Source organism: Vanellus vanellus (genome assembly GCF_965231255.1).
Source record: "Vanellus vanellus genome assembly, chromosome: 2".
In the NCBI taxonomy this organism is placed as follows: Eukaryota; Metazoa; Chordata; class Aves; order Charadriiformes; family Charadriidae; genus Vanellus; species Vanellus vanellus.
The window spans coordinates 60,070,959-60,098,177 of NC_138906.1; the positions used below are offsets into that span (position 1 = coordinate 60,070,959).

General features: G+C 47.0%; 1 protein-coding gene across 1 annotated transcript in view; it reads right to left on the minus strand.

The window, feature by feature from the left end:
* Positions 1 to 22,330, minus strand: part of TBX20 (T-box transcription factor 20) — a gene marked incomplete at both ends in the record, with an annotated part of 35,537 nt that extends 13,207 nt beyond the window's left edge. The window contains 6 exons of the mRNA XM_082499486.1: positions 3,500 to 3,576; positions 7,196 to 7,354; positions 12,925 to 13,033; positions 18,299 to 18,463; positions 19,820 to 20,054; positions 22,204 to 22,330. Coding sequence (XP_082355612.1) covers positions 3,500 to 3,576; positions 7,196 to 7,354; positions 12,925 to 13,033; positions 18,299 to 18,463; positions 19,820 to 20,054; positions 22,204 to 22,330 — 872 coding nt within the window. The remainder of the gene's footprint in view (positions 1 to 3,499; positions 3,577 to 7,195; positions 7,355 to 12,924; positions 13,034 to 18,298; positions 18,464 to 19,819; positions 20,055 to 22,203) is intronic.
* Between the last annotated feature and the right edge of the window lie 4,889 nt (positions 22,331 to 27,219).

The window sequence follows — 27,219 nt, forward strand, 5'->3', positions numbered from 1 at the left end:
TCGCGTTCTTCATGGCTTTGGCAGTTTTTTCTTAAGCAGAAACATAAAGATGTTGCCTTAAAGGCTATCTCCAGAGTGAATTGCTCATAAAACCTGCATTAGTCTTTCTCACAAAGGTTACCATTAAAAAAGATCACGCTCATCCACGTTACTGCATTTGACATCCCGTAGTCAACACCACAGTCCGTTAAGCTCCACATTCTGACAATTGCTGCTAAATGTTCAGTTTTTCAATCACAACCACTGTAGGAGCCTTTTCATAATAGAGGAAATGTAAATACCACATAAAAAGATCAAAAGGTGAATCAGCAACTTATCTAAATCGCAGTAGCCCCAGATAAAGTCTGCCCCATTACCGTAAATAGATTACCACAAGTAATGTATGGAAAGAGTTGGTTGTGCAAGGATTCTCACATCCTACTGAAAATTCGGTGTATACCAAACCCACCACAGATTTTTAAAATGGTTAAAGGCTTTGCATATACAGCTGTGAGTATAAGGAAACCGTTATAAGGTGTTTAGGCAGGAAGAAAAGAAAACACAGGCACTTCAATAGCTTTGCTATTGCCTACCTCCTCTACCATTTTGCAAATTTCACTACCTTTACGTATATTATTTTAACTCCAACACGTGTAATGCAAACAGATTTAATCCTAAAGGCATTTGCAGCTTGAATTTCCTACACAGGGATCGTAAATCTAGAATAGGAAACCTGAAATCGTTAAAGTCACATATTTATAAAATCATATTCAATTAGGTTAAAAAAGTGCAATTTCTGTCATCATGTCATAAAAAGATGTGTTTTTCTCTCAGATCTACTATAAAGTAAAGCTCCCTATATTGTTACAGATAGAGGCTGTTTTCAATCAGTTACAAGGAGCAATCCAATTACTGGATGGTTTAGTGCAGTAACTGACTCCAGACTAATTTAATTTCTTTAGGTCTCTAAAGATCAATTGATCTGATTTGTTTCCCTCCCCAAAGGCTGTTTAGGAAAAAGCAGGCTTAAATACCTGGAAATGAAATACAAAGCTCTGTACACTTTCACACTACTTAGGTCATTGGGAAAAGCTGGAACTCGCCATAAATGAGTGCTCTCTTGGCCCTGACATCGCAGGATGCTTTACAGGAGACCATTAGGATCACGGCACGGCACTGCAGATTATGCATGCACGCGCCCTACGCAGGCCTGCTTCGGAAGCAGTGTGTGGATGGTATTTTCACACCTTCTAGATAACTATTCGATTTCCAAGAGCTGTGCAAATGTGCCTGTGGCCTGCATAGTCTTTTCCCTGGCAAATAAATATTTTTCTCAGAAAGAGATCTTATGGAAATAACCGCGTTCCCAACTAGACCGAGCAAGAGTCACGCTGTAGTATTCACCGTATCACCTACATCTTGTAATGCACATCCCGATGGACATCAAGCAAGGAATTCTTTCTGTTGTCATATCTCACTTTGTGATTTCTTTTGCTTCGTATCAGATTTCTTTAAGCAATTTTTCTGGCGCGAAGATGAAATCTATAGAACCAGTGGGCATTTAGAGGATGACATTCTCATCTGCATGAATATTTAATGCTGGAACTGAATAAAACCCTTGGTATTTCTGAACCGTATCAGATAACTTAGGACATTCTCAAACAGTCTCTCACCAGTCCTCTTGTGTGTTACACTCTTATTGTCTCATTACCTGATGCGTTGTGCAGCAGGTTTTATTTTTTTTTTTTTAATATTTTTGTTCCCTGATCAGGGCTAAGCTTTTCCATTTAAGTCTAAACAAGACCTTACCCAAACTTGGACTCTCAAACCCTGAGTTTTAATGTCATTTCAATACTTTTCACATTCTGTTTCTTGTATTTATTGTAGGTTTCACGTTTGGCTACCTTATCTTTCATGGCAACATTCGTGCCTGGGCTAAGCTGCCTGTCTCAGTCTCTATTCTTACACTTATCAATAAACAAAAGGGCACTGCAGTTTATGCTCAGCATTTCTGACTCCATGCCATGTGCTGTTATAATAAGATGTCCTCTGGAAAAATTCCCTTCGTATCCAGCACCGTGATAGTTGCTTCGTCTGCACAGAGGTAACTAAGTTTTTCTCCCAGCTTATCTATTCAGGCTCCCTCAGTCCTTGCAAAGCCGTTTCATTAGATGTCGCCTGTCTGTGAAACAGGGAAACTGAAATGTAAGAAATCAAAGTCTATTCTCTTCCTACAGGTCCTTTCTTGACTATTTATTGCATACAAGCCTGAGCTTTGGATGTTGTTTACCTTAGTACTCTGTCTATACAGCAGGCTATGTTAGCTAATTTGGGGTTGTTTTTTTTCCCCATTTTCAATGAAGACTTTCACTTAGGAAGCAATTTTTAACAACTTTGCAAGCGTGCTCTGCAGTCTACAAGCTTGCTTTCCCAACTTACTATTCTTTCACCCAATTACTCAGCAGATCACTAATGATCCTGTCGCTAGTAAGGTATAAAATATACCACTATTTCCCAGACGTGGACCTGCTTAGATTGATGTGCTTTTGAAACGCTGTAAAGACTTTCTCTGACTGTATGGATATGACTTCATTGAGCATTTTGTCCCCTATATGCACCCGTGAAAGATGATGCACAGATACATCTGGATATCCCCACGTAGGAGCCTAGAGGGTTTTGGCCTCTCCAAACTTTCTTTCATGATTGTGTGCTCATAGGAAGATTTGGATGTGCTATATCCATCTCCATCGAGTTCTCTTACAGCCTAAAGGATGCAGGCAGCTTAATTTGCTTCATTTGCCAAACTATTTGACACGATATCATAAAAATGTGACGTGCTGGAGAGCTACCAAGAGATTGAAGTTTATTTCCTACTCAACTGTGGGTTAATGCTTCTGTCCCTATGGCAGCAGTTGCTTATAATGAGCTGTACACACACAAAACTCAACAGTTTCCAGATAAAGCTTTCCCCTGATGCAGCCTGCAGTACAATTTTGGTGAAACAAAAATGGCATCTTTGTCGTCAGAGTGGGAGTTATGGGATTTGTCCTGATGGCAATAATTGCTGACTTCAGTGTCTGGGACTGCTGAAGTGTATTTTGGGAAGCTCCCCTCTCTCTTTTCCAGTGTGGAGCAGTGGGGAGCTATAAAGATGTTTTTCACAGGACCACTGCCCTTGTTTCCCAGTGACCCAATTCACAGCCCTCAATAGGATTAAATGGCATGATAAGAAAAAAGCTTTTCATTCTGAAGTTGTAAAACTGACCCTCTCCCCCCTTCAAGAAGCCCCCTCAAGACGATGAATATATTGGCCCCAACTGGAACAGATGTCAAAACTCAAAACTGTTCTTTCTTCATAAAGTTTATAAGTATTTTTAAAGGAGGTGGAGGAGGCTTACTATATGCAACAAGATAACATTAAAATGCACAGCTTCTCAGGAGTTGAAAGGATGCTTTTCCTACAAACTCTCTCTTCTCTTTATCTTATCTGCATGGAAAGTAAACAGAAAGTCCCCATTACCTCTCGATATCAGTGAGTCTGGAAGAGTCCCGGAATCCTTTAGCAAAAGGGTTGCTGTCAATTTTCAACTTGGTTATCTGGAAACACAGAAAAGAGCAATGCAACATGAATACAGCGTTAAGGTACTGCAGCGTACAAAGTGTTAACCAATCCATCCTCCTGACTCCACTGCTAATTTTATTCATGCTCCTGTGTATGTGTGTGCACGCTACTCTTGATATGCTGCAAAGCCGGGAAGGCAAACCAGGGTGTATCGTACACATGGCAATGGAAAGACCGAAGGCACGGTGGGCTCAGCCTTCATGTTAGCCACTTCAGGAGGAACCCACCCATGTACAGAATTACCGTTTCCAAATACTTTAACAGCGTGACTCAGGTTGTCCTTTCCACGAGCAATGCACAGCACCCCGCTATCCTCTGAGCCTCGTTGGTAGAGCTGCACATCACCTAGTATGAGCCCAAACTAGGAGCCACTGCCTGCAGACCTGAAAACGTGGCTTCAGTTCATCCTGACCTTTCCGTTTTTTTTTTTTTACTGGGATGCAAACGTTCTGAGCCAAACCTACTAACCATCACATGGGAGCAATTTAACTGGTTTTGCACGGAAAAAGGCTGAGGAAGGGAAGGAGGGAGGAAAAGCATGGGGACAACTCAGATGAAAAGTGACAGAGCCCGGGTTAAAGGAGTAACCTCCTTAAAATCATCACAGTCCTGCAAAAACAGAGCTGTTGCAACCAAAACTCTCCTCCCATCTTCAAAGGCAGCTACAAACCTGCCCAGCGCATCCTGTCAGCCTTTCCATTCTACCAGAGTAACCCACTGATCAGCAGTCCCTCTGCCACAAAGCATCAGGGCTCCCCTTAACTTTGCAGTAAAACTTTTCAGGCATAGGTGGTGGCTTCCACTGTGCTTCTTGGGAGCAGAAAAATAATACAGCATTGCCCTTGTGAAATTTTCTTGCTGTCCAACCAGATGAGATTTGGTGAATAAAATCTGAGACATCATCATAATATTCAGATTTTCCAGCCATACTTCTTCCAAGGAATAAAAATAAAACTGTAAATTGTAGTTAGAGCTTGACAAGGGACAACAGAGGACCTGTCCTACAAGGCAGTGAATGCCACCAGCTGAAGCCCAGGAAAATCAATGGCTCTCAGCATTTCATACTGAGCAGCTATGTCAGCCTGGCTTTCTTCAAAAAAAGCTTGTATTGCAGAGGCCACAACCTTATTTTTAATAGCTGGCCCTCGAGGCTCAGAAAGAAAAGGGAGCTTTTCCAAATCCTCAAACAATCAAATGCTCTCATCAAACAAAGGTATTTCAAAATGGGATGGCTTCTCTTCCAAAAAATAAGAAAAAAAAAAAGGACAACTGAACCCAACTTTTCATTCTGAGAAAGAGGTCTTCTGGGAGGGAAACACAGAGAGGGAGGGACAGGCTCACAAAGACAAAATCTGAGTATTTAATTACTGCTCTGCAGTATATGAATGATGTGCTGCCACCGACCTGCTCTGCGGCCCTGGGAAACTCAGTGCACCCCTCAGCTGCTGCATCCCCTGCCGGGTGTGGTGGGTCCACCAGGGGCAAGCTCTCTGGGGAAGGTCCTTGCTTTGAGGCGCTACACAAGAGGCACCGCGGCTCACCAATTGTTCCTATGGGCTGGTCAAGCAGCATGGGACCTCAGTGCCGGCTGAGGACTTGAGGCTGTCTCATCATGCAGGTAACAAATGATGGAAACTACCTCGAACCCTAGCCTTGCCCCAGAACCTTGTCTCATCCTACTCCCAAGATACCCCTAAGCCCTTGACTCGTGGTGATGTTGCAAAGAGCGGTGGGTTAGCGCCTCGTGTACAGCGAACATTTTTATGGCAGCGTTTTGAAAACTACCTTGAACAAAGACAAGTTCTAACTAGTTCCATTGACTTAGATCACCAACACACCGAGCCAACTGCACTGCGAAATAATAAGGATGTCTATTCATCTCTTGAGCGTATTTTCACCAATCAAACTTCCATTTTCCTAATATTAAAGATTTGGTATGACATCACAAGAGAAACTTTTTGTATCCACCGAAGCCAGATGAGACTCACAATCATTTATGGCCGTATTTTTCCTGAGAGACTGTCTCACAAACAATCAGAGAACATCTGCTAGAAAGCATTTTAAAATGAGATCTGACCTACAATTCAACTCTGTGGCAGTGGTTTGACTGTTTAAATAAATGCATGCCCTTTAAATCTTAAATTATGAGATAGTTTGTTGAAAGTGTAATGTATTTAGCTTTTATCTAATAACCTCCAGAAATGTAATCAACCCCTCCTTAAAACAGTTCTGAAAGAAATGGCAAAAATGAAAAAAGGCTCCATTTTCATTAGTCATAAATAAAATGACAGCATCAACCTCTAGGGGTTCCGGAGATGTTCCATTGAGAAATTTTCCAGGACTCAATGTATGTGCTTTGGGAAGGTTAGTTTAGAAACATCTCTGGTGTAAATATCGTCGGTAAACACAAATCCATCCTACAGAAATAAATTCCAGGTTTAGCTGGTTTCGTGCCTGTTACTATTTTGCTGGTTTCTACAGAAAGTTACATGGAAAAATCTAACCGCCTGTCCAAACATTATATTCTTGAGATTGCCAGGTGCTGAATACATTTTCTGCAGCATTCAGATACAAACCTGAGTTTAAAATCAATACATTCTGATATTAAAGCCTTAAAGCAGGATGTGGGGTCTGTCACAAGCAGCGACATAATACTACTATTACCTTCATAGCTTCTTTGGCCCCCTGTGCAGTAGTTTCACTTTATTCATAGCATTTAGAAATTAATAACTTTTTCTTCTTAATAAGAAATGCAGACTTCTTTAAATAAACCAGCAGGTACATTGACTCTGTCATGCTGCCTGCCCACATGTTTGGATAGCACTTATATTTGTCTTAACTTGGGGGAATTAGAGAGGGAAAGAGATATTTTTGCAAAGTGCTATGGTCCTTAACCCCTTAAAACACACTCTGAATCACGCTGACGCCAACAACATATTTCCACTGACTTAAATATTAAAGCCTTATCCACTGTCAAGCAGAGCCTCTGCTCTCCGATTGTTTATATACTTCCTAAAATTACTCATTAGCAAGCCATTGTTATGATCTCCTCCATTTTGTATATATTATTCACTGGCATGCAAATTGAAATTCAGACATCTGGATGTAATCTGGGCAGCCTCTGAAAAGCATATCTCTGAGTGATTTCCCTTACGTTTGAGCCTTACAGCTTAATTAGTCAACTTTTTAAGCCCATGAAATCATCATGTGCAAACCAGAATATCTCTCAGCTAATAGCTCGTGGTGTGAAAGGGCACTGCAAATAAGAACAGTTCCTTAATGACCTATAATTAGAAAAGGACTAAACGATAATACGCCAACGGCTTTGTATAGACCGAAGGGAAGACAAATGAAAGCCTCTTTCATGTCATCTTTACTTCCATGAATAATCCTTATGGCCCTTTGAAGTTAGTAGTACAACCCACATACATAAGAATTACTCTTGACTATGAATTCGGTTGGGCAAGGTCACCACAGACATTGGTATGGAAAAGTAGGTTATATCAGAAAGTTTCCTAGTTTATACTGGTGGAAAGGGAGCTTTCAGCAGGGTGGAATTTAGTTCAATCCATGGAAATTAGCAACCGTACTCACCAATTGATTCTGGTAGGCGGTGACAGCTGTAAAAACTGTCTCTGGAAAAATAAATGTCCTGAACTCTTCCGATTTCAGATTTAGCAAAGAAGCCGTGTGATCCTTCTTCTTAATAATGTGGACTCTTGGCTGGTACTTGTGCATAGAGTTCAAAATGATCTGCAAGAAAGAGTGAGAAGGAACCGTCCTGAGAGGAATGTTAACAGGACCCTCCAAGGCTGGAAACCGTCGAGGGGGGGAAAGATGCAGTTACCACTGCAGAGGAGACATCTGAAATCTAACTAGCCGGGGGCTGATTTTCAGAGGAAAGTCTCCAGCTCCTTTGGGCAGTTCCAGAAAATGAAGCTGGAAAAGCAGGCAGCCCAGGAGCTGGTTTCCTTTCATGCCTATGCCACTGGGTAGCACGCGTTTCTTGGAGCATAAATACCTGTTCCTACAGGTGAGGTGTTTTACATACAGAACTTGTTATTGTTAGCGTGTGCCCCAGTTTGCAGGTGTCAGCTGCAAGTGTAAATATGTAACTCCTGAAAACTCGTGACTGAGAATCCACACTTGCAAAAATGTGCAGGCGCTGAAAGAAAACAACCAGGAACCCCTCAAAAAAATCCCATCAAAAAATAAAACCCGACCAAAAAAAAAAACACCACCAGCAGCAGCACAACCTGGCTGACCAAAAATAAAACTCCCCAGATCCTTTTACCGTGGCAAACCCAAAAAGCAAACTACTTCGTAGATGTTCTTCACCGCAGACTACCGAAAATGGGAGCAAGGAGGGAAACCAGTACAGAACCCCCAAATGACCGGGTTTTGCCATTTTATCCTCATTAATAATTGTTTACGAGCTCCCAAAATAATTCTAAACCTAATGTACGAACTAACCAACTTCAACGTTCACCAGAGTCAAAGCAAGAGTCCCACTTGCTCCAGTTACCACTGGCTGGAGGCCTGTTTGGCTGCCTCTAACCACAGTATTACAATATAAGAAGAATTAAATACAGAGCTCGGCTCACACCAGCCCTTGTTTTGGATATAATCGGAGTCACAAGACGAAATTGGCAATGGTGTGGGTGGTTCTATTTTGCAGGGGCCATAACGACGTTACAGCCAGCTCTGTACATCTGGAATAGCTAATGTGCATTCCTCGGCAAGCGTTAACTTCAGCTGAAACACAACAGAAGTGGTGCAGTATTTCATGCTAACTCAGTCAATGGGAAAGGTTGCATGTTGCATTGGAGGGGGGGGAAGCTTAGAGACAGCTGTGTCATGGCTAAAATTTCCATCAGCGTTTTCTTCGCTGCTCCTTCGGGGCCAAATTGCACACTGTGACTTCGGAGGGGGGCACACAGCGAGAGGAAACTCAGTACAGGGATGGGGAACCATTGTCCTGAAAGGTTTGCACGTCCACTTTTACTAACTCGAGTCCTTTCTCAAACCACTTCACCATTTCATATGTGAACACACGCGCACCAGCCATCGCCCTTGCCATTAATAATCTCAGCCCTTTTCCTTCTCTTTTTAAAATTTTGTCTTACCAGCCTAGCCACTTGGGCTGCTCTAAGCAGCTGGAAAAGACATTTTAAAGGACGGTGCATGGATGGTGGTGAGCTTACTGAGGGTTTGGCCCACAGAGCTCGGCTCTTCCCGTTGCCTTTCATGGCCACATTATCCATGCCAAGGCATTACATCTGAGCAGCAGCCGAGCGGAAGGAGGAAAAGGCTGGGACAGCCCAGCTCCCACACATGCCCTTTCCCTTCACTCCTCAGTGAATGCAAATTGTGATAAAGAAACTCAATTCCTCAAACAAGACCACGTAATCCTTTATGCAATTTTTCCGAAACCAGAAGTGCACATGGATAACATCCCCTGCCACGACGCTCTACATGCACGGGTCCCACCAGAGGCAAGTCAGGCCATTCAGGTACAAAACAAGTACCGAATGCATCCAGGAGGTCACAGAAGACCCATGGCCAAGGTTAAGGTCACTATTTCCTTTTCGTGATGGTCTGTATATGCAGTGCTGTATCTGCATCCCCGCACAGTCTGCCGATGCTGCAGCACTCGCTGATGCTAAAGTTGGAAGGACACTGCACAAAGATACCCCTTAATATCCATGCATCTTCTTATGTTTGGACCATCAAAACAGCTTAAGGGACTTAGATACACAGCGTGTATCCAACGGTGGTCCAAGCAGTCCCCTACCTGCATGGTGGAGCTATCAGAAAATCCCTGATGCCAGCTCCGCACGCTCATGCTGGTGTGCCCAGAGAGAAACATCAAGTGCACGTATACGTATGGCAGCCCCCCCAGCACACACTTACTGGCAGTACAGTGTGGTCACAGGCCCCCAGCCGTCCCATCTGCCTTTGTGCTGACAGCCTCCAGCAGGGGAGATGACCAGGATCCGTCCTTACAGGATCCTGCTTGCTGTAAGGTCAGGCAGGTTTGTAGGCATCTGGCTCCCACTGACTGCAGACTGGTCACCAGAGGCAATCTGGATGCCAGCTGCAAAATCCCCGAGGTGACTTTGAATTCAGGAACTATGCCGTGAATGCGGCTTCCACTGGCTTCCACATTCACCAAACAAGAGTGTTACTAGGCAAACTTTGCTTTCTAAACGCATAGAGGTTGCTAACTTCTGCCAGGTTGACCTTAAAAAAACAACTCTGGGCATAACTCCTTGTGGGTATTCCGAACCCCCCGCTTTCAAACTTATTTGTTGGCCGCGTTCACACCTTTGTGTTTGCTTTTGCAAACATTCATATGTCTGAGTTTTGCTATCATAAATGCCAGAAAAGCAATTACTATGGTGGATATGCTCATAGTTCACCTCACCATAAACCAGAAACGATGCTACCCTACCTAAATGCAACCAAAAGCCCTAAAAGAAGCAGCCCATGTGAAAAACATCACCAGAAATCTGGGGAAAAAAATCACGTTTATAAATGTTCCACAAGCAGAAAAATGGGAATTACTCGCTCGGCTGTAAAAATCCAGAGACAGGAACCATTTCCTTCCTCTGGTAAGGATATCTGAAAGTGTTTCCATGGAGCAAGCTGTATGTCATGCACACAGAGATAAGACTTCTGCCTGATGCTTGGGGAGAATATGTACATAGCTATGGGGTTAAGCACGCTGCTGAAGATACACAAGCAGAGATGCTTGCCAACTCCGAAAGTCTCGGAATAAGAGAAAACAAACAAATGCTAGAAGTTTGTTTGCCTCTCTTCTCTTCAAATTCTTTTTCAGGAAATGAACCACCCTACAAATAAAACACCACAATTACCTTAACAACCAAAACTGTCTTCTGGAGGATGGAGAAAGCAAGCAACTAGAACAAACTGGAATCAGGTTGGATCCAGCTTCTCTACCTATAGCTAGTATTTAAAGGCATCTTTTAGTTCATTAAAACTTCCTCAGGAACCAACGCACCTTATCAAATGTAATTAAGATCTTAGCAGGACAACTAAAAAGATCTCAGCAGGTCAATTAAAAAGATCTCATCAGTGAAGAAGGGCTCTTTCAAATTGAAGTGAGAGGTTTCAGGAGGCATTTCAACTCTCTCCTTCTCCTTAAAGAATTAATTTCTTCCGTAATTCTACTGAGTATCCAGTGATGGTATTTACATAGCTTCAATAAGGCAGCACGTAAAACCTGACACCCTAATTTGGAACATAAAAAAAACACAAAATATTAAAAAGGGAGTGCTCCGCGAAGGCGTAACGCCTGTCATGCAAATCTCAACACAGGATCGAGCCTTCGGGGCTTATTCTTAACTGAACATGCAAAACTTTCCATCGACTTTGGCTGTCCAAAGCTTTCACATAAAGGATGGGATCCACCTCTGCCACTTCTTGGAAAGTTAATCAGGAGGCTGCATCTCAAACGCTACGACTCATTTTCTCCCACTGCCTGTATGTGAGACGATTACATCTTCTTGCTCTGTCACATGTCTCTGTTCCCGACAGCTTCTCAGACCTACTTCTTTTTTATACTCATCTGGGCTTCTGGGAACTGCACCGCTCCTAACTAGTTTGCAATATACTGCTGCGAGCGCTTTATTAGAGGCACACATGGCCCCTGTTATGATGAAAAATGCTTCTTTTTAAATGCGCACGTATACTGCTCTATCATCACTCGGTGATAGAGCCCACAAATCTTCAGCTTTGCCCTTCTACAGATTATGAAATAAAAGAGAAGAAAAAAGAAGACGTTCTCCGCTAGTCAGGAAGGGAGCAACAGTGGGAACAGGATTCAAGAAAAATATACCCACAGACAGAACTTTACAAAAGAACAACACACAGGCATCTATCTGGGCTTTCTTTTTTTTTTTAAAAAAAAAAAAACAAAAACAAAAACCTGCTTTTGTTGTTGCTGTTTCCAGGATGTATTTTAAATTATCGTGGCTGTCATTCAATTTTTAGGTCTTGAAGTGAATAACAATTGTCTTTTGGATGAGAAACATTTGCACAGAGCACAGCTCAGACGAACAGCCACTGTCTCACACAGTCCCAAGAGGCAATAAATACCACACTAAGTAAGGGGAGGGATTTCTGAGACCATGTACGCCACAAGTATTCGGCTTTACAGGTTAGTTACCCCTACACATGCTTCAGAGTCCAAAATCACTCGTCTCCTCCTGACACCTCATTTACTAACATTGCCTTTACGCTCGTTCTTCTTAACTGCCCCGTTCTCAGCCAACAACCCTTTCAAACCCATCCCGCTGCTCCTTCAGCTTTCCCTTGGGGAATTGCCAAGGCCAGAGGCTCTTCCTTTGCAATTTGGAGGCGCTACCAAGCCGTTCCTGAACTTTACAGGCACTTTTGGGGAGGGGACAGTACAGACAACACATTTTCTTACCACCTTACCACCTACCGTTAGATAGCCGGGTAGCTAAAGGAGTTGTCCCCGCTGATGGAGCGTAGCAGGAGCTCATGGCCACCAGCTCTGCTTCCTATTTACCAGCTTCCAACTTCAGGGCTTGTGACAACAAACTGGTACCAATCAGAGCTGGGACCTGTCTCCTTTAGAGGTCCAAGTCCACCCTGTGGCATCTTGACTTGCAGGTAGCCTACAGTTATTTCAAGGGCAACTGAGGCACACTTATTTTTCTAATTCAGTAGCCTTTATTTGGTGTCACATAGCTATTTCTGCTGACTCTGTGCCCATGCTGTGTACATGGAAGTACAAGAGCTCTTACTGATGGGCTCAACCCTAACAGGTTGCCTGTAACAAGATGGAGCTTCCAAGTACACGTGGAAAAGCGTGTGAGCTTTCTGGCCAGTCCACGTGCCAGAGCATACTGCCAAGTCACAGCAAAATGGGGGCAGAAGCATGACAAAAAGCTCACCTGCCTCCCTTCTCTCCCTCACTTTGATGCTCAACTCCACCCTGAACTTGTCCCTGATGGATGTTCTGCCTCTGACAGCAGTAGGACCATGATTTGAACACTTGCATTGACCTGGGCTCTCCCTTATGAAAGATAAAAAAACTGATTTCTGAAGTCACCTGTTCCTCTACAACAGACATTAAAACCCAACACGTTTGAGCTTCACACAGCATCCTCCTCCACTGCGATAGGAAGGGGTGGCCAAGAAAGGCGTAAGGTGGGGGCCACAGCAGCCTTTCCCCATTGGGGTCTCTCTACTGCAAGCTTAGCCCTGTAGTACAGGCGAGCAATTCCCCTGTTGTGGTTCCTTTACCCTTTCCCACCAGCAGGGCTACTCACGTGGCCGTGCTGATCCAGCTCGTTGTTGGTGAGTTTGACTTTTTCAAAGGACACCATCTGCTTCAGCAGTTGCTCTCCCGTGAACGGGGAGTCAGGGTGCACGTACAACCTAAAAGAAAAAAAAAAAACAAAAACAACAACACAGGGAAAAGGCCTGCTCATAAAAATCTCACCTCTTGGCTTGTGCGTGGGCACCACCTCCATACGAAATTAAAAAGCCCGTAATGTCTCGCTTTCGGGATGTGCGGTGGTTTCACAGACATGGGTTTCCTGAGAGCTTAGGGTAAAACAGAGCTGCTACTTGAACAAGACATATACAATCTCGCCCAAATAAATGAACGCCTGAAATACAAGCATTAATGAAAGACAGTAAAGCAGATGACTCGAGTTGTTTAATTCGCCGGAACATAATGAAGAATCTTATGTCCAAGTGCTAGATTGCTCTCTAACCATACCTATTATTTTATCTAGTTATCTAAAATGGAGACATTAACATTCGCTGTCGTGTCTTTTCCCAAATGAAAAATTGATCATGTCTTTCCCCACAGCCGTACTAACAAGCACTTAAAATAACAATGACTACAGCTCCGAGAGAAAAAACATGGTGTCATTAGAGAGATAATGGGGGAATGTAGATAAAAATGCATTTTTCTTTATATGTAACATTAAGCTGTGATAATGATTTTAACCTGCACTCGATCACATGTTAGCTGTGATGACGTCTGTTTATAAGAGGTTGAAGGCTGCAGTCCAGCACAGTGGTCTGACATGAAAAAATTAATTGCAGCTCTGTAATTAACAATCCACCACTTGGGAAATTAAGCAGAAGAAAAGGAAGCATGGAAGACATGTAGATGCAATGATATAGACATTATGACTAGATTAGTCACAAGTGCCAGGCTATTTAAAAAAAAACGATTTTATAGGAATAACGTATTGCTGAAAATTATTTAACCCAAATGTTCTTTTCTGATAGCAAATTAAGAACTGAACTAGACCTTCAGCTAGTGTGAACCGGACCTGTTCTGCTTCAGCTGGTGTTGGTTATCACTGCTGAGGGCCTGACTCTCATTTCAGGAGATGTCTTTGGCCACACAGATGGTTTTCTTCCAATAGGCAGGCGGGGCAGCGCGGAGCTGCCGGGTTAGAAAGATAAAATTTTGTTGTTGTAGTTGAGCTACGATTTTGCTTCGGCAAGAGGAGAATGGAAAAACCGCTAAAAAATAGGGAGTAACTCTCTGATAGACTACGCTGATTCCTAACCAAGGAATGCCCCTACTAATGACTCCGGGGAGCACCGCTCTCCTGCTGAAATAGGAAGGAGATTTGATGCTGCGCTCTCCGTTTTTGCCGGCAGAATCCCCAAGACACAGCGAAACTAAAGTTTTACCAGCACAGCTCCCTTCAGATGTACAGGAAGTTTTCCTTCCATTGATCCAAAGCACAGCTTGGCTGGCATAGCTATGTCCACGGGAGGGATGCTGAGCCAGGGTTCCCGTCGCAATAAAATATTCCTAGCATACAGGCATCCGCACTGCTATTGACTCTGCTGACTGCCCTGCAAGGCTCATGGAAAATTTGGATGTATCTGAAAACCCAAGACCTGGAATCCTGTTATGCCAAAAGAATTTTACCTCTCATGAAAATTAACTTTGCCTTCCTGTAAAAAAAAAAAAAAAAAAAAAAAAAAGTGTGAATCTTTAGACCCCTGAATTAGAGAAGGCAAACCAAAAAGAGCCCCAAACGCGTCCTGCAACTTTTCAGCCAGTCTTGTGATTTTTATTTTTTCTTTTAGAGCCTGACTCCTAATTTTGTATGTCTGGATAGCTAATAATATTTACTGTGATCACAGAGTGTCAGGCTCAGCAAGGTTTGGCTAATTGGGACCAAAAAGCCAAACTATTTCAAATATGTGCTGGGGAGTGAGTAAAGATCTTCACGTGTCCAAAAGCTGAGCACAATTGTTTTACGCCATGGGCGGTTAACGCTTGGCATTGCTTTCAAACTACGAAGTGCCTGGATGTTAGCAGAGCGCTAACGGGAAAGTCACGGAAGGATCGGCGCCGGAATATCGCTTACATGAATGGATTAATAGACCTTGCTTTTCTTTACTGATTTGCTACACGCCGTCGATCCCACTGCCGCACGTGGTTCCACCTGGCCGGACTGCACCTATCTGCACGCTTCTCCTCCAGCCCGAGCGTGTACCCCTCGGAGAAGAGGGTTCCAAACTAGACGTGCCGGCCCTCTGAAGCAGAAGAAGTCGAGGAGACCGGGAGCGTGCACGAGCGAACGGGTTAGAGAAATAAACGTGCGCGTTCCGGCGCGGCACACGAGGCTCCCCCAGAAGTTCGCACGGGTTCCGCTGCCTGAAGGCCAGCCAGATGCGAGTGGCTGCTCGCTCCAATTCACAGAGGCTTTAGAAGCCATATTAGGATGTGAATCTGCTCCGTGGCATATAATGTTTCATGATAGATGCAAAGTTTGGGTACTGCTTCCTTCTTGCATACTTCGGAACGCGACACCGCTCTCCCTCTCTTTAGTTTAACAGTTGGTCTGGTCCTACAAGCCCCATGCACGCTGCTTTTAATTACCTTAACGTCTCAAATAATTTGCAAAATATAATACCTTTTAAAGGTCTCCTACCTAGAGTTTTCTGTGTGTAAACACTATAACTTCATTAAACAAATTACTGTAGCCAAATACAGTAAAAAATTAAAATAATTAAAAAATATAGACTTTTGAGTGGAAGAAAGGAGGTGAAAAAGGAAGAAGAGCAAACAAAGGTACATGCTGAAACTTATTAAACTGATGTTTCACACAGTCTTAGCAATTTGGAAGAACAAACATAAAATATCACACTGGAATTCTATCCCCAGATAGCACTTCAGAAGATTTACAAAAGACTCTCTGAAAAGTATTTTTATTTAAGTGTTCGTTGCAACATAAACTTGTCTTAAACGTTGACAGCAGGAAGACAGGGATAAAACTGGGTTTTGTAGAAAGTTCCCTGAAGGGCTAATCTTTCAAACAGAATCACAGAATACTTATTAATTTGGGGGGAAAAAAAAAAAAAAAAAAGTTGTCTTAGCATTGAGAGTTATTTTTATAATGGAAAGAGCAAAACATCTAACGGGTTGGATCCTGCAAAGTCTTACATCCGTGCATAACGTGATTCCTGAATAATTCCCCTGATGCCGTCGTGCCTATGCAGATGCAAGTAGCGATGTACATGGGGGACTCAGCACCTGGGTACCAAACACTCAGCACACCTATGCCCCTCGCTGACACCCCTCCAGTAAGGAGAGCTAAAACCCTGTGTTTGGAGGACACGAAATCGTGGATGATAACTTCATTAAGGGCTCCTGTGACTGGAGCAGGACCAAACCCATCTCGCAATGGGAGGAGTACTACTTTTAATCTGTTTGAGCAAGACTGAGGCTTCCCACCTCAAAAGATGCATTAACACTCCAGAAAAAGCGCTAATAATGCAAACATCTGCACACCGAACCTCTTGATGTCCTTTTTCCCACCAAACGGGAGCATACAAAGGAGAAGGTGCATAAACGGATATGTAAGTACCGTTCATACAAAGCAAAAAGTAATCTGTGCCTGTTCTATGATCAATGCTCTTTTGGCTGAGCATCCTGAAAATGAAACAGGAAAGGTGTATGTTTGCACACAGGGGCGAAACATCCTGAATTTGAAACAGCACAGGTATACAGTCGCACTTAGGGGCACTGACTCGATGGAGACCTTGAAGAGCTACCACAGTACGATGATAATTAATATTAAACTCCAAGCAGGTTTGACCTCAGCTCTAAAACAGTCAGTAGGGCAGTCGCTAATTATTCCAAGGATCAATCTCTTGTATTTCCTCAGTGAACTAGACTGTGCTAGGTAGTGTGAACTAGCCATCTATTTAAAGGCATCCCAAAAAACACTTGAACAGAGAAATAAGAAGGGGAGAACCCTGCCTTAAAACTATTTCTGTCCTTCCCTTATTTCTTCTTTTGATGCTGACTTTTTTGGAGCGGGATCCATGCTTTTTCTTTGGGTTTTGATCAGTGCCCATTACAATACGTCAAATGAAGCCCTCAGACGTTAACCACATTGCAAGAAGGAGGTTTTGGCCATGAAAACAAAGCCGACATAACTCCTAGGTTGCTGTCTTTAATCACAGCTTCTCTGCATGCACTTTTTGTTTGTTTACTTCCCTGAGCCGCCTTCCAGAGATCAGCAGTCAGCAAGATTTCAGTCGAACTATTTATACAAGGAAAGCATGCAGGATTTGGTCCCTATATTCACACACACACACACACACACAAAATGTGCTTCCATTTCTTGTGTTTCACTTCTAATTTCTGACTCTGTAATAAGCAAGTTCTTAACCCCGAGCTAAGCCACCTGGAGCGGATCTGTGTGTCTGCACAGAGCCCTCCACGAAAAGTTTCTTTGAAGCCAGAGAGGCATCCACGTTATTTCCATATCTCCGGCTCTGACTCAGCAAAGCCGTTCGACATGTGCTTCAGTCTTACTGGGCTTGGGGACTTAAGTACGTACTGAAGTGCTGGGCTGAATACGCTGAAGCGTGGGTCTCCGCTGAAATGCCCTCCTACCGTACAGCCTAGTGCTGCAGCCTCAGTTTCCCAGTGCTGAAAGGAGTCAGTCATCAATTACATTAATGGAATGATTTAAAAAAAAATTATTTTTTTTTACCGCATTTTGTTTCTGTATAGAAAAGGGGGGGAATTTACTTGATTTTTTTCCTAGTGTCTCAGAAAATGTCATGATTTCTTAACAAAAAAAAACCCAAAACCAAAAAACAAAAATCTCTGTGCTGTAGAAATGATCCATACTTTCTATGCTGCCTAAGAGACAACTAAAAGCAAGAGTAAAATTATTGGTTAGTAAACACTGGATATGTCATCAAGAAAAAGCATAAACAGCATTGAACTGTAATGTAGTATTTCTATGTGGACTTAGCTGGATTGCTCTAAATTATGAGGTCAAATGCCGAGGGGGGGCAAACCTGAGAGATAAATCAATATTATTTTTTTTTAAAGATTTCTTATCTGAATTGAGGCAAACTTCACTTTAAAAAAAAAATGTATTTATAAAAGAGCCTTTAGCCAAATCCTGCATGCCTTGGAACATCTAGTATAAATCAAGCCTCAAGCAGAGATTTGAGGCCCGATTCTGCATCACAGAAATTAATCAGTTTTGCAATCAGCTTTGTGAGCACTGATTCAAAGTCTCAGAGTACTGTTTGCAAACAACATGGCAAGATTAACAGCAGGAATTTCTTGAAGGAAAAAAGGGGGAAAAAAGAGAAACAAAATAAAAAAAAAGGCCAGCAGTAAAATCTACAAACCTTGCAGGGAGCGGAGGGTCAGCTTTTCCAGCCACTAACCAGGAAGACCTGTGGTAGGCGTATCTGTATCTTTTATTGTCCACAGGAACTATATCCATTAACACAATGTACTTGGCTTCGGGATCCACTCCCGAGAAGGAAACCCTGATCGTAGGAAACATTCTCCTGAAATAAAGGCAAATCAGAAAATAAATACACAGATGGAGAACAGAAATAAGAGACTTTCTGAAAAGCTGCTAAAAGTAAGAATTATATTTAAACCACCTGAAAAAAAATAAAGCATCTATCGATTCTGCTTCAGTATGATACAAGTTAAATCCTATGTGTATCTCTAATGTGCACAGAAAGAACAGCTTGAAATCAGAACAAATTTTTGGAAGCAAAAAGAAAAAATGTTGAAAGTGAAAATTAAAAGAGAAATGTACTGTTAATGTTAGTTAAAAGCACAACGATTTCAGAAAATATTTGTACTTAAGGTACATAAGTCCTTAGAAACATAGATTATTTTTTGTTTACGGGATTCATACTAGTGTTAGGGAAATATTGCAGAAATTATTTCTGTTAACGTTCTCACATATTTCAGATGCATGTTCTTCTAAGCCTGCTCATGGTATTTCTGAGAGGAATTCTCAAAACTAAACTTTCCTTTTTCACTTAAATTTTGGCAAAACGCAAATTTAAAATGTAAGGTTATGCCATAGACCAGAAATAAATAACTCTCAACAGTTTAAAATGTTGAACTTCAAATTGCAGATTTCATACGGACATTTTAAAATTATTTTTTAAAACACATGCTGGTTGAGCTCGCTAGTTAGGAAAAAAAAAATTCATCAGGGAACAACATTAACAACAAGTAACTTTGGGGATTACAAAACCCGAGAAATCATTCAGCTCCTGCATTTGACTGACCCCAAACCCCAAAAGCTTTGCTGAGAAAGCGGCATGGTTTGAGGTGATGAGAAAGTCTGGGATTCTTTTGCACGTTATTTGCAACAGACAGAAAAGCAAACCAAACCCAGCCGAGCTCTGGCTGAATTACTTCCCCACGACCCCGCATTTCCCCGTCTCTGTACCCACCCAGCCCCGCGAAATCACTGCACCGCACGAAGGAGCTTTTTAGCCACAGACCAAATCATTAGGGAAACAACATTTCTCCCCAGCCGCCGGCACCCCCCCACCACCACCACCCCCCCCGGGTTCATTTCAACCGGCCGCACCGCACCGCACCCCGCTGCCGCCACTCTCTCTGCTCCCCGCGGGGCTCCGCGCACCGCACCGCGCATCACACCGCGCACCGCACCGCACATCGCAGCCCCGGGTTGAGCCCGCCGAGGGGCTGCTGACCAGCGCGGCGGCGATTAAGGGGCTTCACCCTCCTCCTCCTCCTTAGGCCCATCCGTGCTGCTCTCCCAAAATAAAAACTGTGGGGTTTTGGTTGTTTTGCTTTTATTTTTTTTCCTCCCCCTCCAAAGCCACTTTTAGGAAGCTGCCCGGAGGGAGCGCGGGGCTGCCCAGCCTTACCTCCCGGATTTGGTGATGATCATCTCGGTACCCAGTTCGTGAAACTTGTCCCAGAGCTCTTTGGTTTCCAGGCTGCAGGAAATTTTGGCCATCTCCTCGCTGGGGATAATGGGGGTGGTGGGGATGAGGGGTTCGGTGCACAGGGACGAAGGACTGGTGCTAAAATCCCCGTGAGGATCCAGGCTGGATAAGTCACTCAGAGGCTGGGCGCAAGAGGATTTCTCAACGAATTGTTCTGCAGGATTTTTGGGGAGGAAAAAAAAAGAGGGGATTCAGCCAGGACGGGGCGACCGCCGAGAAAAACTATTTGAAAATAATAATAATAATAATGATAATGATGATGATGATAATAATAATATGCATTTATATTTCAGCTGCTCCCCCTCTGGTCCAGCACACCCCCAGATCCGCGCTGTTTCTTAGGCGTCAGCTCATCATTTGAGGGCAGCGGTGGTGATTTTGGGAGATGAGCTCCGGGAAGAGACCGGAGCTGTGCCTTTCCCCGAAGGCGCACGGGGAGAGATGCCCGGGTGGGAGGGCGGGGGAAAGAGGGGGGAAACACTGCCGCCCAACTCGTACCCGCTCCGCGGAGCGCGGAGGGGTAGAGCGGGTCCTGCGCGCTGCCCCCCCCCCCCCTCGCCAACCGCGGGTTTCCATGGAAAGGTCACTAATTCTCATTAAAACGGGAGCGCTCGGCTCCGGAGGGGAGGGCGGGGGACGACGACGACGACGACGACTGCTGAAGGCTGCGGTGGTGCTTTGGGGGAGCGCGGGCGGCTGCTCCTAAATTGCGCCGCTGGCGGAGCGCGGCCGCGCAGGCTCCGCGCTTCCTCCGCGGGGAAGCCAGTTCCTAAATAGCAACTCAACGCCGGGAGCGGGCTCAGCCTGCCGGAAAGCCGGGTCTGCCCGGCCTCCCAGCCGGTTTGCTGAGGCTGAACACGCTCCGTTGGAGAAACAGGCTCCGGGGGAAGCTGCGTGCGGCCACGCAACCTTGCGCGGAGGCGCTGGATGCGCGGATGCGGTAGCTGCCGCCGGCTCCGGCCTCCCACCTCCTCACCCCGCAAACCCCGGGGGGCTTCGGATTTGCAGCCGAAAGAGAGAACAGGAGGGAGCAGGGCTGAGGGGGGCTCTGCCCCGCTCCCCTCGCTCTTGCCCCCCTGTTGCGGCAGCGGGATGCGGCGGCGGATCCGCCGCCCGGCGCCAAGAACCGGGAGGCGGTGAAGGCGCCCGGCCCCTGCAGGGAAGGATTTCGCCCACATCTCCGGTTAATAGAAGGCAGTCGTTTCCCTTCGATTTCTAACTGAATGACGTGGGGCGATGAGTTAAAAACAAACAAACAAACAAACTGAAAAATTAATTGAACGAGCGTTTTCAAGGAAAAAAAAAAAAAAAAAGAAAACTAGCTACGTTTAACATAAGAGCGTGTAAATATGTCAAACGGGAATACTACAACATTCCCGGCCTACGTTATCGCCTAGCCTAAAAAATAAAGTTTACAGTGAATCCCTGGACTATATGAAGTCTATTGAGTCAGTTGATTACATGGAGCAGGCGCCGAGAGCGCTGCCTTTTCTAAATTCTGGTAAGATTTAATGTAATCTTGTTCATTGGCGCCCTGAAATCTTAATACTTATGGTTTTGTTTGGTTGTTTTGTTTGGTATTTTTTAGTTTTCTGCGAACTCTTGGATGCCTGCAAGGACCACAAGCCGCAGAAGATGGGGGGGGGGGGGAAGGGAAAGTTACAAATGTTTTTTAAAAGTCCTCGGGAGTCTGAATCGAGACGACCGAATAGAAGCGAAATTGCTTACTCGAAAATCGCGAGGAATTACTGTAAAAATCCTCCCGGTCGATGTAGAGTAAAACAGTCTGTATGAGCCTACATAGAGTAGCTGTGAAACGAAGGGATTTTTTCAGGTCTATATACAAGTTTTACTACCCCTTGTAAGCTTAGGCACGATGCCGGAGATTCTCCTATTCGACTTCAAAAAACTCAGATGACTTGCAATAAATATTTAAGAGCTTCATTTCACAGCAGCGAAGAGAAACTTAACCACCTCGGGGTGCGAGATTATTCTACGAGTGGCGGAGCTGGATTAAAACAAACGGCGTGCTTTAAGCTGGAGGAATTTCGGCAATGGTTTGTGCTCTAAGCAGCCTCGCCGGATAAACGACGGTGGGTAACGGGGAGAGTTCAACCGGCTTTCGCGGTGCGGCTTTCCCTCCTGCCGGGGAAACCCGCGGGCAGGGGGGAGACCCGGCTGCCGCAGCTTTGAGGAGGCTGAGCCTGAGCGGAAAGCGGGCTCCGCCGGGGATGGACGGACGGACAGACAGACAGACAGACGGACAGACAGACACCGGCGGTCCACCCCCCGTCCCCACTCACCCAGCGGCTTGATGGTGCTCTCGGGGGACTCCTTCTCCTTGGAGCTGCCGCTCGACATCAGGGCGGCGATGGAGAAGGCGTTGGCGCGGGAGGAGAGCTGCGGTTTGGGGGGCGGTGTGTACTCCATGGCCAGCCGGCGGGGAAGCGGCGCGGCGGGGACGGGAGCGGCAGCGGGGGTGGCGGTGGTGGCAGCGGCGGCGGAGCGGGGTGACCGGGCGGGCGGGAGGCGCTCTGCGCCCGGCGCCGTGCGCTCCCCCGCCTTAACGCGGGGCCGCCGAGATCCTATCGGCCGGCGGCCAATCGGCGGCGGGACACGTCAGGGGCCCCGGCCCGGCCCGGCCGCGGAGGCGGGCAGGAGGGAGGGAGGAGGAAGATGATGGTGATGATGATGATGATGATGATGATGGTGATGGAGGGGGAGGGTTCTGCCCGCCCGCGGGGTGGGCAGGGGGCGGCCGGTCCTCCGGCGGGCTCCCTGCCGCTGCTGCCCCTCCGGGTAACACAGCCCCCGATCCCCGCCGAGGCCCTGGCTGTGATTTGGGGTGCGGCCCCCGCTCCTCTGAGCCCCGGGGGGGGATGATTGGAGGGGGAGGCGGGGAGCAGGGCACACGGCCGGGGATGCTCCCGAGAAGGTCCCTGGGCTCTTCGCTTTGTCGAGGCAAGAATCAGCGGAGAGATGGTTGAAAGGAGGAAAAGAAATTGGTTTATTTTGTTTTGTTTTGTTTTCTTGTGCGTGCGCGTGTGTCGATTTTCTATTTTAAATTCATATTAAAAAAAAAAAAAAGAAAACAAACCCAAAACAAAACAAAAAACCAAACCACAACTTTTAAAGCAGCCGTTTTCGTCGTTGTATGCCTTCTGCTGGGACAGAAGGTTCCTTAAGGCTGATCGTGCACTTGGTTTTCCTGCAGCGGATCCCAAATATTGTCATCCCAATCAGATCTACTCGCCCCGACCGACTCCAGGTGAGACCCTTGCTGGGTTCCCGTCCCTGCCAAGCCAGTGCGCGGGCCGCTGGTCGCACGGTTGTCTTTAACTCCGTTTCATCGGCTCCACCAAGCTATACGGTATTGATCAAGCACATGAGACAGAGGGAAAACCGGGACGGGCTGACGGTACCAACGAGCAGATTATTCCAAGGCAGTGATTTAAGTAAGTTGCTCACCAGTGCTCTTTTACACGCATCATGTACGCACCCTCCCGTAAATAAAAGAGCGGGGGATCTAACTAAAGTCCTTTAAATAAAAAGAGGGCTGAAAAAAATTGCTTGCTAAAACGATTCAAAAGGACATGCAAATTTGTCACGAAATTTCCGACTTCTAAACCAAGAACAGAATCCGAGGGGCATTTAATACGCAGGCTTCTGCCAAGAGACGTGCTGCTGGAAAGATTACCCCCGGACAGGCACAGGTTTGTGCCATTCCTGCTCCTGCTGAACTTAATTAATTAATACGGAGAGACAATTATTGGGGTCACCATTCACAGTCAGTGAAGCGGACAACACAAAATAGTGCCTTACCGCTTTTAAATGAGCCAGAACCAACCGCGGTTTGCCCTTTTATTGCCTGAATTTGCTAATATATAGAATATACAGATAAAACAGATAGAATAGAATATACATATTCTGTCTCAAACAGGACATGTATTGAAAAGCGCCTGGAGCGTTTGGCAGAGGGCTGAGGAACTCAGTGTGGCCCACAGTGGTCTGGGGGGGGGGGGGGGGGGGGCGGTCTTGCCTGAGGCTTTGCCTGAGGGCGAGGGGGGCAGAAGAAGAGCCCAGCCAGCCCCGGCGGCCGGGGGAGCAGGAGACCCTGCAGCGGCGAGGTCGGCTCACGGAGCGTCGCCTCTGGCCTCAGAGAAAACGAAGACGAACGATTCTCCCGTCATCAATCCCAAGAAAACAAACAAAACAAGGAGTCCCCACATCGCTTTACGCCGAGGGTGATCCCTCCTTTTAACAGCGCGGTTTCCCTGCGGGACAGCCTCCGCTCCTGGGGCCGCTCCCGGCGTGCGAGGGGTGGCGGCGGCGGGACGGGGGGTCCCGGGGTCCCGGCCCTGCTCTCCCTTGGCCCGGCCTGAAAAGCAGGGTCCGGCCTGCCTGAAGAGAAAGACAAGGGAGGGCACAAACAGCCTGGGGAATTATTGCCTTCACCCTTCCCGTGGTGGTGGGGATGTCCAATTCCCCTTCGGTTTCCCACCTCCTCTATGCGCCCCGCAAATAAGGGTAAGAAAAAAGCCAAGCCCCAGTCAAAGTAACAGCGCAGAACCTGCAGAAAAAAAAAAAAACAAAAAACAAAAAAAAAAAAAAACAAAACAAAACAACCCAAAACAAATAAAAAAAAGCCTTCCTTTCCCCCCTGCTTATCTCGGACCCCGAGAGCCAGGTCGTAGCATACCTGCCCCTCGCAGGGGCTGCTCCCGGCGTGCCCGGCCCGTCGGGGCTCAGGGGAGGGGGGCGGCGGGTGGCGGTGAATATTTCGGTGCTGACCGCCCCCGACTGGAAAACACCGACGTGGGGGGATCGGTTCAGCCCCGGGAGCTGCGGCAGCGCCCGGACACCTTTCTGCTTTTTCTCGTCGCGGGATTTCCAGACCCGCGGGATGACCGGTCACTGGCTTTGGCTGTGGGGAGAAGGACTCGGCCCCGGCGGGGAGATGCGCTGCGCGGTGAGAGGGAGCGGAGAAGAGGGGCACTGCGCGGCCGGGCGCGGAGAAGCGCGGAGCGGCGGGCGAGGAGGAACTGGGCGAGGGGGGAACCGAGGCCGCGGCGCAGCCGTGGAGTGGGGACGGGGCTGGAGATCCCTCACCGGGCAGGGGGTTTGCACCCCTGGGAGAGGGACCGGCCTTGGAGACGTGCGGTCCCTGCTCGTAACTTGGAGATCCTATACCAGGGCGGAAAGAAAACGGGGGCTTCGTTTTATTTTATTTCAACGGGGTCCGTCCACACAGGATGGATCTTGTTTGCTCAGTTAAGCCATACAGGCTTTCGCTCTATCCCACGAGAATCTTTATTTTCTTAGTTTTCCTCTCGCTCCGCCTCCGATAAGGAAATGAGCCTTGTCTAGACGTCCAGAGCACCCCTTCCTCCCCCGTGGGCAACGAACGGGGCTCGGCTCCCCCCGCCTAATCCTCGCTGCGGCTCCCTCCCCCGCCGGGGCCGAGCCGCGGAGACACGCGGATCCAAGGGACTCGAGTGGGGAAGGGGAGAGAGACCGGCTCCCCCTGCCCACGGCCCTCTCCGGCGATGGGGGGAGGGGGGGCCGCTTTTAGAGACGGTGGTCTTGGTCCCCCTCTGCTTTCCCAACCAAAGGGATGTAATTAATTACCCCCTGCGCGCTCTTCCCGAGGGATGCGAGCCGGAGCAGCCGGTCCCCGCCGTCCTCCCCAGCGCCCATCACCGCTGCAGCCGGGCACAGCGCGGCTGTCCCCGCTCCCGAGAGCAGAGTTACAAACCTTGCTGCACCCGAGCAGGGCGGTTGCCTTGGATGAACCCGTTTAAATTAAAACCTTCGTTATTTCTTTATCCGTATATAATGAACACGCTATCTACACCGCAGAGTTTGTTTTCTATCCGGCAAATCCATGTGTTTGTCGCTAGTGTCACTCTGGTATGGCAGAGCCATTTCATTAGGCTTCATTAGGCTTCATTATGCTTTCAAAGTATCTTTTTTTTTTCTAGCCTTTTTGCGTAAAAAGCTCCTTGCCGCCTTGTGTTGTGGCAAAAACCAGCGTGCGGGTAATCGCTGCGGGTACTCGCTGCGTACCTCGTTGCGCTCGTTCAGCTACCAGCTTTAATCAGGATTAAATCTCAGTTTCACCATCAGGTTTCAAACAGGGAGCTCAACCCCCCCCGCCAAAACGTCTCTCTGGTCCCTGAAAAGCAAAGGCGAAAAACCTGATCCCGTGAAAACGACGAACAGCGCTTCTTCCCGGCCCTTTTCTCAACCTAGTCAAAATCACGACGGGAACGAGACACGGGGGACAGAAACCTGCAGTAACATGCCAGGAAACCTAGCGTCCCGCAAAGCAGGAGGGATGATTTCAGGTGCGCCTTTGCTCGGCTGACACTAACGCGCACCCTGCGCGCTTTTGCGCGGCCGCGCAGCCCCGCCGGCCGGCGGGGGGAGGAGGGGGAAGAGTGGGGTGCGGAAAGGGGCGCAGACCGGGAGGGGGGCCACGCTTAGTTTTTAAGCAACTGTTTCGCGCAGTGATGAGAGGGGCCACCGCTAATTTTCCTCTCTCGCAACCCCCTCCCACGCCGCGCACTTCACGCCGCAGGGACAAATCTCCCCGCAGCGCCGTGGCGGTACCCGTGGGGTTGTGCCCCGAAACCGGTCCCGGCTGCTATTTCCCCGCAGAGCACCGAGCTGAGCTGACACCCTCCCCTCTCCCGGCCGTCCCTTGGGATAACCTGGCGTTTGCATTCCATCCCTCCCCCCCTCCCCGTTACTTCCCCGTCTCCCCTCCGGAGCCGCCGCCTTTGCAGACGGCGAGAAATCCCTCTCCCCTCTGTAATTAGGATCCTGCGGGTACGGGGTGCCGCTGCCCAGACCCTCACTGCCGCTTTCCCATCCCAACCGCTTCTCCCCCGGTGCTGCCCGGAGCCGGTGCCCGACCCTTCAGCCCGCACCGCCCGCCGCAAGGCAACCCGCAAGTGCTGCTTTTGGCCCGAACGCATCCCCGCCTCGGGAGGGGAGGAGTTAAAATCTTTTCCTTCTTCTTCTTATTATTATTATTGCGTCCCACCCCACCTTGTAGATGAAAAGAGTTGATCCTATGTAAAGAATCGTGTTTATTCGCCCGGACAGGGTGGCGAGAGCGCCCGTTCAACGTCTTGCGAGTGCATCGCTACTTTACAAAGTGATGGCTACAGAGCTGCTCGGCTCCGGCTCTGCTCCTCTGCAACCTTATGCCATTCTCAGCTCTGCTTTCGGGCTTCTATTCCCCCCTCTGCTGCACATAATGACATTGCTCTCTCCGCCCGGATTCCCCCCCCCCCCCCCCCCCTTTGCCCTCC